The sequence below is a fragment of the Saccostrea cucullata genome, unplaced genomic scaffold (genome assembly GCF_032062105.1).
Source record: "Saccostrea cucullata isolate Sc308-1 unplaced genomic scaffold, CSIRO_AGI_Scuc_v1 ctg907, whole genome shotgun sequence".
Taxonomy (NCBI): Eukaryota; Metazoa; Mollusca; class Bivalvia; order Ostreida; family Ostreidae; genus Saccostrea; species Saccostrea cuccullata.
Genome location: NW_026935419.1, coordinates 47,275 through 58,415, shown reverse-complemented (window position 1 = coordinate 58,415; position 11,141 = coordinate 47,275). Strand labels below are relative to the sequence as shown.

Sequence of the window (11,141 nt, the reverse complement as noted above, 5' to 3'; positions counted from 1 at the left end):
TAAATACCCACAAAACTATTTTTAATGACAAAACAATGAAATTTCATGCCCACGAAAATTTGTGCTTGTACAGTAATCATCGTTTTAAAAATTGATCGTACTCAGATGGCCGAGCAAATAATCTGACAAAAAAATGATAAAATGAATAAAAAAAAGGCTTTCGCAACTTGACATTTTTGACACTTCAGAGTTTCCGTACGAAGAAAGGGCAGTAATTCTGAGAAATTTCGAGAAGAGAACATGGCTGACATAAACAAGAAGAAGGTAGGGAATAAGAAATATTCTGTCTGTATTGATTTATTTATTGAAATGTTTAGATATATAATTGTTGAATGGAAAGATTTCATGACAAATATCTGTTGTTGAGCAGCACGCGTGCCAGTTAACACCCGGCATCAGAAAACTGCACGTGTTTCTTCCCCGATCCCGAATTTAAAACGATCGCAAATTCTAGAAAATGTAATTGATAACGCAAAAAGTAGTTATTTTTTAGTTAATTTCCATTCTTTATAATTAAGAGTTGCATTTAGGCAGATTATAGTTTATTCTAACACCTTTTCTTATGACAAAAAAAAAATCTTTCATTTTTTTCTTCTTTTTTTTTTTTTTTTGGTTGGTTAGCAATGCAATTTTATCCGTTTGGAATTTGATATATAGAGGAAGTACAATTAAAATTCTAGAACATGCTATGGGAGAAAAGACTACAAATGATTTGACACAGATATTGTTTCAACCAAACAACTGTATGTTAAAAAAATTACTTTGACCGAGGAAATGTAGAACATCTACTGCCTTTTGATTTCAAACTTTGTGATACAGGAAAGGAGTAAACCAGGGATCGAACCTGATAACCATGCAGCATTATACAGGTGCTCTTCTGACAGCTCGGTCAAAGACCCAAATCATGATATTCCTCCCTCCTTAAATTGTCTTTGCCCCTGAAGACTCAACCCTAGGTCTTATTCAAGTTATTGCCCCTGGAAGTGTTTTTCTGAATGAGCTACTCAGGCCAGAATCCATGGCCAATTTAATAAACCATTACACTTTCACTCGTGTTAGCTCACTGTGAGCTGATAGCTTAGAAGAGCTTTTCTGAGATTGTCTTACTGTACTTAAATTTTTTCTTAGTTCTGTTAATCATTAATCTTTTTTTCACATCTTATATTTCTCCTTCAGAATTGCTTGGCTCTGATAAATTTCTGTTGACATTTAATTGTACAATAGGTATACTGAATCAATCCATATGATTTTGCCTTCTGATTAGAACTGAAGCAAATGTTTGAAATGTTTGCAGAATTGTTTTAAAAATGTATTGGGGAAATACAGGAAGAGATGACACTTAATTGTAATAATGTAGAATAGAATCAAGCCTAAAATAAAATTTTGTTTGTTTGCAGTTGCCTACCGACCCACTGAAAATGCACCCGACCCAATTTTTTACAGTGATTGGGATAAGCACGCGCCCTGCGCCATAGTCGCATTAAATTTTAAAATGTCGCATTAAAATTAAAAACGCTGCGCCATCGTGGCGCATATATAATCATGCACTACATACTTTTAAACTTTGAGCTTTCCCCAAAGCGCTTGTAGCATTTCCCAAAACAATTGCTGTCAATTTACGCTTGATAAAATAGTATTTAATATCGTTCAATTAAAGCGTTCTTATGACTTTCTTTTCTCCAGTATCTAATCAAACAGTTACGCGTTTTCTGATTGGCTAATGCGCACGAAATAAACTGGTGTCAGGCGTGCAGCATGCTGCTTAAGAAAATCGTACCGATAAAGGGCAGACTTTTCTTAATTTTAACAATTATGCTAACAAACAGAATTCAAGTAAATCAGTAGAAAATAACTCGGAAGAAGTATAACATGCTGACAGAACGAATGGAAATGAATCGGGCGGTAAGACTGATGATGTAGTCTCGGAGGGAAAAAACAAAACGAAAATTTAACATGAATTGGAGGGAAGCAGTATAGATCTAAACTAGGCTTTAAATCATTTTAAAGATGTCAAACATCGTAGACAAAAAATAAAGAATTGAAATTAATTTGCAGTGTTTATTTATTTTCTGACACTTGCGAATTTAAATATACGAATTTTGTATCTTTTAATGTTGTCATTCAGTAATTTCACAATTTCAATTAAGTAAAGTCAACTGAAATTCTAACAGCAACTAATCAATTGCAAGTTTGTAACAAGGAAATGTCCCATTAAAAAGTCTGTTTGGTGCATTGAATTTTGAAATGTCACATTGACACTGACTTGGAGTGTGCCATTGTCACATTTACTCCCTAGCTTATCCCAATCACTGTTTTTATGGCCATTTTGTATTATTATTTTTAGCTCACCTGAGCTGAAGGCTCAAGTGAGCTTTTCTGATCACATTTTGTCCGTCGTCCGTCCGTCTGTCTAGCTGTCCGTCTGTCCGTCTAGCTGTCTGTCCGTCTGTAAACTTTTCACATTTTCGACTTCTTCTCAAGAACCACTGGGCCAATTTTGACCAAACTTGGTACAAAGCATTCTTGGGTGAAGGGGAGTTGAAATTTTTTTTAAGTGAAGGGCCAAGTCCCCTTAAAAGGGGAGATAATCAAGAAAAGACAAAAAAAGGGTTGGGTCATTAAAAAATCTTCTTCTCAAGAACCACTGGGCCAGTAAAGCTGAAACTTATGTGGAAGCATCCTGGGGTAGTGTAGATTCTAAATTGTTCAAATCATGACCCCCGGGGGAAGGGCGGGGCCACAATGGGGAATCAAAGTTTTACTTAGAAATATATAGGAAAAATCTTTGAAAATCTTCTTCTCAAGAACCACTGGGTTAAAAAAGCTTAAACTTATGTGGAAGCATCCTGGTATAGTGAAGATTCTAAATTGTTCACATCATGACCCCCGGGGGAAGGGCGGGGCCACAATGGGGAATCAAAGTTTTACATAGAAATATATAGGAAAAATCTTTGAAAATCTTCTTCTCAAGAACCACTGGGCCAGTAAAGCTGAAACTTAAGTGGAAGCATCCTGGTATAGTGTAGATTCAAAATTGTTCACATCATGACCCGCGGGGGAAGGGCGGGGCCACAATGGGGAATCAAAGTTTTACTTAGAAATATATAGGAAAAATCTTTGAAAATCTTCTTCTCAAGAACCACTGGGCCAGAAAAGCTGAAACTTATGTGGAAGCATCCTGGTATAGTGTAGATTCTAAATTGTTCAAATATTGACCCCCGGGGGAAGGGCGGGGCCACAATGGGGAATCAAAGTTTTACATAGAAATATATAGGAAAAATCTTTGAAAATCTTCTTTTCAAGAACCACTGGGCCAGAAAAGCTGAAACTTATGTGGAAGCATCCTGGTATAGTGTTGATTCTAAATTGTTCAAATCATGACCCCCGGGGGAAGAGCGGGGCCACAATGGGGTATCAAAGTTTTATATAGAAATATATAGGAAAAATCTTTGAAAATCTTCTTCTCAGGAACCACTGGGCCAGAAAAAGTGAAGCTTATGTGGAAGCATTCTGGGGTAGTGTAAATTCTAAATTGTAGGAATCATGACCCCCGGGGGAAGGGCGGGGCCATTATAGGGAATCAAAGTTTTACATAGAAATATATAGGAAAAATCTTTGAAAATCTTCTTCTTAGGAACCACTGGGCCAAAAAAGCTGAAACATATGTGCCCATGGAAGGATCATTGGGTAGTGTAGATTTCAAAATGTCTAAATTATGATCAGTGGGGTAGGGTGGGGATGCATTATGTATAACATGGGGGAAATCTGGTAAAGAACAGAATGGTCAAAGCTTCTCAGGTGAGCGATGTGGCCCATGGGCCTCTTGTTTTTCTCATTTTTTCAGGATATTGAAACTGTCTCATTTTCAATTGTTGACGTTTGATTTTATCAATCAGTGGTATGTAACAATAGTGGAGCTCATTCATGTTTAGTAGACCTTAAAAAGCTCTATTATTTTTGTTATCTAATAAAAATCTGAAAACAATTTAAAAAAAAAAAAAAAAAGATTGCCTACTTACCTGTCCAGTCTAAAATTATAGGTCGGCAACTGCAAACAAAGAATTTTTTTAGGTTGGCCTCAATTATATTTTGAAATATTTCATGTTGGGTCTAATGGGTGCAAAAGGTATGACTTTGGCATGTAGGATTACCTGTAAATTGTAATTTTCAATAACAGTAAGACTACAATTTGTGAGCTTGCTTGTCATATTATCAATCAATATTGCCTTAATTAACACAATCAGGTGCTTTATTTACACATTTGCCTCCTGAAAGGAAGTATGAATCAAGCAAGCAGAGTGCAGAATGTTAAATTTTTTGCCAAGTGATGGGTTTGACCATCGACAGTTGATCCTGCCTGACCACTACATTAATTCACCTTTTAATTTGTAAACCCCTGTTGGAACCCTTTAAAGAGTTGGATTTTGAAACTTCATCTATTCAAACACTACGGCATTTTCTTTTATTTTTTTGTCCTCTCTCCCATTGTATAGAGCAGAGATTGCACCTGACTGTTTTATAAACTAAGTTTTGAATGTTTTTGCTATACAATATGCCCCTCCAGCCCTGAAACTTTTTAGGCAGACGCCCTGAAAAGTCAAGGAAATGAGGCATTAAATCAGGGAAAGTTTGAGGAGGCCATAAAGAGTTACACAGAGGCGATTCAGCTGGATCCGGACAATCACGTACTGTACAGTAACAGATCAGCAGCCCTCACTAAAGCGGGGAAATACCTGGAGGCCATAGGGGATGCTGACAAAGCTATTAATCTGCAGCCAAACTGGGCTAAGGTACCACACATTTTTTTCAGTTGATTTCTATTTGCAGAGTTGTATTTTTAAATTAATCTTGGAAGAGATGTCTTATTTTTGTATAATCAGTAAGTGATCTCAATGTTGAGCCAATTTGTAAATTGAGACGAATGAGTAAGATAGTGGTATGAAATATCTTGAAATATGTCATAGAGCTTAATAGATGGGAATGACTGTTGTGGAATGTGAGCTCATTTCATGTGAATTGTTTTCTCTGTGTAGGGATATTCCAGGAAAGGCACTGCCCTGTGTTGTCTAAATAGATATGAAGAGGCAAATGAGGTTTTCTCTGATGGGCTCAAGGTGGATCCAGAAAATGCCGCCCTCAAAGAAGGACTACAGAAGACCAAAGATGTTCTTACAGGTAAAGGTATTTGAAGAAAATAATGTAAATCTGCAACATTTCTTAAAGGCTTTTTACAATTTCATGTGCTTCCAATTACAATTTGAATTTAAGGTATAAAATATTTGTTTTGTTGTATTGAATTGAATGCTTTATCCTGTTTTTTGTAGGTCCTGGAAATAGTCAGCCTATACCGAGTCCTTTTGCTGTTCCTGATATGATGGAGAAGCTACAAGCAAACCCTAAAACTCGAGAGTTTCTTAAACAGCCCGATTACCGTGCTATGATTGAAAAGCTACAGAAAAATCCTAATGACCTCAAGTAAGTATAAGCTATGAATATAGTTGACAATAAATTGCCTTTTAAATTCATAATATTCCATTCTTCTATGTCTAAATTTTGAAAAAATTATGGATATCAAAGTTGGTAGGAGTAGAGATAAGAGCTGTGTTTTATTTAAAAAGTTACAATGCACCAGACACCTTTGATGGCTCTGAGATTCAGTAAGATTATTTCTCAGAGTGAGAACTTCATTGGAAACATGCTCCATCTTGGGAAAAGGTTTAAGAACTGTAATTGAAATTGATGAGATATTTCTTGATGTGTGAGTTATCTAATCATGATTTCCTTTGCAGAGACATGGCCGATCCCAGAATAATCACAACACTAGGTGTGCTCATGGGATTCGATGTCAGCACTCCTTCAGCTTTCACCGAGGAAAACATGGAGACCGACACACAGCAACCTCAGACTTTCCCAGAATCTCAAAATGCCTCATCTCCTAACCCCATCCCCTCTGAATCTTCAGCTTCTAGTAGTACAAAGAATGTTAACTCAAAGGTGATGTCAAGAGACAGAAGAGTTTTAAATTAAAAGTTACAAGAGCTACTTGGAAAAGAACTGGTGTCCTTGTACATCACCTTTCCCTCCAAAAAAATAAAAAGCACCAAACAGATAAACAAACAAACAAAACTGATAGGCACAGAAAAAATTATCTTTTAATAGTCTGGTGATTTCTAAACATGGAATGAGTTCCTTCATTTTTAATTATATCATTGATAGGCACTTGAAGAAAAACAAAAGGGTAATGCAGCATACAAGAACAAAGATTTTGAGACAGCCCTCAGCCATTACTCTGCAGCAATTGAGCTAGACCCAACAGACATCACATTCCGCAATAACAGAGCAGGTGGGTTATACGAAAACTCATTGGATATCTATTTTCTAAGCCCCAAAAATTACAGAACTGCAAGTTATAATGTTTTTAAACAACATTCTTCTTTTAGCTCTACTGGTCATAGACCAGGACCAATTTAAAAATAGAAAGAAGAGCTATGATCTTGTCAATGACTTTAATCTGTTAAAGGTCTCATTTATGTATTTCAGCGGTGTATTTTGAACAAGAAAACTATGACAAATGTTTAGAAGAATGTGAAAAGGCTGTGGAAATTGGACGAGAAAATAGAGCAGATTACACACTTATAGCAAAGTAAGGATTTTATCCTTGGCACACAATACAGTTTCATTTTCTGATAATAAAAAAATGTTCTTGTGTGGCATTGAAGAAATGTAAGATTAAAGGGAAGTAAATATGCCACATTCCCTGATAGATAAAAAATGTGTATCGATAAATCCTACACATCAGAAAGAAATTTAAATCAATATCCTTGTCAAGTGGGAAAAAAAATGCTTCTTTTCAGAGCTCTAGCCAGAATTGGTAAGGCTTATATGAAGAAAGACGATGAAGAGAATGCACTACGCTACTTTAACAAGTCTATCTCCGAGTACCGGACACCAGAAATTTCAAAATTAATTGTAGAAGTGAGTGTGGTTCCTAATCTTTTGATGCCTGTTGATGGCTAAAATTTCTGTAATAAGCATCAGCATTTTACATTCACCTGTAACTTAAACCCAACAAATAATTAGAATCACAACTTGCTATCACATAAAAACATGATATAAGACATGACAGTACATGTAGATTTTTTTGACTGTACATGTACTTTACTGTAGATTCCTAAATATACATGTGGAATTAATTATCTCCTCACGCGAAATAAAATTACTCAACTTTATTTTTATGGTGCTGAAATCTAAGTAAATTCTCTTGACCATCTGTCCATTCGCGAATTATTATTCTCGCGGTTTGACGTTGAGGAGCTCATTCGCGATAATAAGTAATCACGAAAAATGAGGAATCTACAGTATTCTTAAGTCAAATTTCTGTAAACTTGTTTCCATTTATAGATTGAGAAAAGAATGAAGGATAAGGAGCGTCTGGCTTACATCAACCCAGAGATTTCATTGGAGGAAAAGAACAAAGGCAATAAATTATTTCAAGAAGGTAAATATATGAAACTATGACTAGCTAAGCTTAACTTTTAAAAATACAAATTACATTAAAAGTGTACAAACTTGTAAAGTCTATGTGACAACAATACATATTAAGTAAGAGGAAACATTTGTTCTTCTAAAAGCTTATTAATTTTAGCAGTATGATTTTCATAAAATCAAAAATCCACATTGGTGTTATTGTTTTCTTCAATAGGAAAATATCCAGAGGCAAAGAAACATTATGATGAAGCTATCAAGAGGAATCCAGATGATGCCAAATTGTACAGCAATAGGGCGGCCTGCTACACAAAATTAATGGAATTCAACCTGGCTATTGCAGATTGTGAAAAATGTATCGCACTGGATCCCAAATTTAGTAAGTTTAAACATTCTACATGTCAAATTGAATTTTAAAAATTGAAGGTTTTGTAAATTTACAGGATATTGTGAGCACATGTCTATAGTTAGAAGATTTTGTCTGTACATAAATATGGGATGCTTACACTGTGGCAAAAATCTTGTATATGGAAGGGGGGAAATCTTAAATTTAGGAAGTGAAGTCACATTTTACATAGATAAAGACCGGTACATTATGTATACTCGGCAGATTGGAGTTCTGCATATTTTGAAAAATTGCAAGCAAGAAAAGTATTTAATTTTATTAAGATTGTACATGTAGTGTCACATGATTGTATTTTTAACATGGCACAGTAAGTAAGTTTTATTTGAAATGTTATGTATTAAATTTTGCAATGTTTTGTGTTGAACAGTAAAAGGTTATCTCAGGAAAGGAAGTATTCTGCTTGCAATGAAGGAGCCCACCAAAGCTATATCTGCTTACCAGAAAGCCCTGGAGCTTGATCCCAAGTCTGAGGTAAGATCCCTTCATCTACAGTCAAACATCATTATCCTGAACTCAATGGGACTAGTTAAAACATAAGATGATTTGAGCTATCGTTATTTCATTGTAAATTATTGAAAGAAAAAGTGTTTGGAACTTCCAAATCAAAGCAGCTTATCCTTCATACTGTAAAATCGCATATTTTCAAGGGGTCAAATTTTCATGGTTTAAGGAAAAAAATGAGTTTGAAGGGATGTAATTTTGTGGATGAAGAATTGTTTAGTTGTAATAACTGTGAAAAATTACATTTCATGGTGGACATAAATTCGTGGGTCTCTTCATACCTCGAAAACCATGAAAATTGAAACCCCCACAAAAATTAGTGATTTCACAGTATTCAAGAAATCAGTATTCAAAATACAGAAGTTATTATGGATTAACTTTTTAGCTCAGGTGAGCTTTTCTGATCAACTGTTGTCCATCCTTCAAACGTCTGTCGGTCTGAAAATGGGAATCACAAGTAATGACAAGAGGAAAATCTGGGGATGAACAACAGGGCCAAAGTAACACGGGGAGTTTTGTGGCTCATGGGCCTCTTGCTTTGAGCATAATAGATAATAAATAATATCATTATATTTCTCAAAAATATATGTGCAAAAAAGTAATGTGGACTTTTATGTTAAATTCTATACCTTCTCAATATATCAAGAAGAATTCCTGTTTTATGTTGCTATACTAAATAACAGAGTCATTTTCTATAAATTTTATGTAGGTGTAGATGTTTTAAAAATGTTAGAAAATCCATGTTTCTGCTTCATTGAAGGGGAAGGAAATCCATACAGCCTTTAGTTATTTTAAGGAGAGAAAATCCATGCCTCTTCCTAATTGTTTATTATTGTTTTAAGCAAGCAGTTTAATTTTTTTCTGTAGGAGGCTCAAAAAGGTTACCGTGATGCTTTGATGGCTGAGGGTAGCGACCCTGAGGCTGTGAGAAGACGAGCAATGGGAGACCCGGAGGTCCAGGCCATTCTAAATGACCCAGCCATGCGCATGATCCTGGAACAAATGCAGAAAGACCCCAATGCTGTCAGAGAGTAAGTACAGAAATTATACTGATTTTACAGAGGTCAATCTAGACTTGTTTTTAATCTTATCAAAGGCATATTATTGAGTTCAAAACAGTAGAGCTACAGTCTTGTCAGAGACTTCTTAGGGGTTTTTTTTTTACCCTCCAAAGCCACATGTGCTAATCCCAAACTTATCTTTCCTAATCTTTATTTTAACAAATTTTAAAAGTAACCACACTTTTTGAAGCCCTGTCCCTGTCTTGTATAAAATGCAGCAAACTCGTTAATTTTCCCAGAGGTTATTTTTTTGGTGTTTTTGAGGTCCATATGAAGATCCATGGATTTATGTCCACCATAGTATGTAAAATTCTATACATCTACTCAATAATTCTTTGTCCAGGAAATAAATACCACGAAAACTCTTATTTTTTCCTCAAACCTGGAAAACTAGACCAGACGATTCCTGTAAAAGAACCCCTAATTTGACTTGTAATAAGAATGCTATCCTGCTACTATATTGATGAATTACCACAACTTATAAGATGGTTAACCTTATTAGCATTAATCAAGATTTACAAAAACATTAATAGATAGTTTGGTCATTAATACTTTTTATCATGAATCTCAGATATTCTTGCACAATTTTTTTGGTCAGAATTTTCAATTTTTTTTTAATAGACTGTAGACTACATGTATTGATCTCCCTTAGAGATTTTTTACAAAATTTTGTTTAGCGTGGTATTTTATTACGTATTTAATATTTATATGGTTTGTTGCTCCAGAATGCAAATATAAATGTTTGGTTCCTTTATTTTAGACATTTGAAGAATCCAGACATTGCAGCAAAGATTGAGAAACTCCTGGAATGTGGCATAATAGCTATCCGTTGATGACTGTAATATGAATGTTAGTTTTAATGCTCCATGAAGAAATGAAAATGTACAAAATTCGGAGATTAACACTCAGAATTTTTTCCTAAATGAGGACCAATCAGTGAATGAATTGCTTGATTTAATGTGTATTTTATTGTTTCAGTGTACACAAAAGTGATTCTTATTAATATAACATAAAAATTAATTTGATGTTCAGTAAAAAAAAATATCAAATTGCTTCACATAAATCTTGCTTCTAACTGAAGAAGAAAATTCAGAACATAAAACATACTTATAAACATTCATAGAAGATGAGTTCGAATGTTGGGCATTTTATCATGTCAGATATTCTGGCAAAATACTGTTATATTAGGTCCCAATTATTTCTTCATTTGAAACAAGAGGCCCACGGGCCTTATAGGTCACCTGAGTATCATGTAACAACTTTCCAGCGATTGTATTTGGTTCGTGTTTTAAGCCAAAAGCCATGAAATTCACAAAATTTGAAAGAGGCACCATTGCTTATCAAAGGGCAGATTTCAAAGCATTAATTTATTTTTAGTCAAAGTACCCCCTTGGTACCCCTGACCCAGCAGCCCTGAAATTATCTATTTTGAAAGAGGCCCCTTTCTTCATTATAAGGCCAGCATTTTTTTATGTTTAGGTTTAGTTATGAACATTAGAATAAAAAAGTCCCGAAGGAAAAGGAAATAATTTTTTTTTTTTGATAAAACAATTATTAACATAAATTTGTACATTCTTTTTTTTATGCTATCCTAATAAGCTCCTTACCACTGGACACATAATGCTTACAAATAGGAAAGTAGAACATTTAATTGCCTATTTCATCATCTGCCAGTTTGGGCCAGTTAT

The 11,141-nt window shown here is 34.8% G+C and overlaps 1 protein-coding gene across 1 annotated transcript; it reads left to right on the top strand.

Annotated features, from left to right (window-relative positions):
* The first annotated feature begins 203 nt into the window (after positions 1–203).
* On the top strand, positions 204–10,411 carry LOC134242760 (stress-induced-phosphoprotein 1-like). The gene is made up of 13 exons (XM_062724878.1): positions 204–264; positions 4,581–4,790; positions 5,034–5,175; positions 5,325–5,475; positions 5,790–5,994; positions 6,217–6,343; positions 6,541–6,643; positions 6,855–6,975; positions 7,402–7,498; positions 7,703–7,864; positions 8,259–8,362; positions 9,260–9,423; positions 10,214–10,411. Exons 1-13 carry the CDS (start codon positions 241–243, stop codon positions 10,284–10,286), a joined length of 1,683 nt encoding a protein of 560 aa, XP_062580862.1. The 5' UTR covers positions 204–240; the 3' UTR covers positions 10,287–10,411.
* The last annotated feature ends 730 nt before the right edge of the window (positions 10,412–11,141 follow it).

Bases quoted from the DNA above. Each gene is read 5' to 3' on its own strand.
- LOC134242760 (XM_062724878.1), top strand. From the start codon at position 241: ATGGCTGACATAAACAAGAAGAAG. The intron at 4,791-5,033 runs GTACCACACATT...TTCTCTGTGTAG, and splicing joins TGCAGCCAAACTGGGCTAAG to GGATATTCCAGGAAAGGCAC. The intron at 5,995-6,216 runs GTGATGTCAAGA...TATCATTGATAG, and splicing joins CAAAGAATGTTAACTCAAAG to GCACTTGAAGAAAAACAAAA.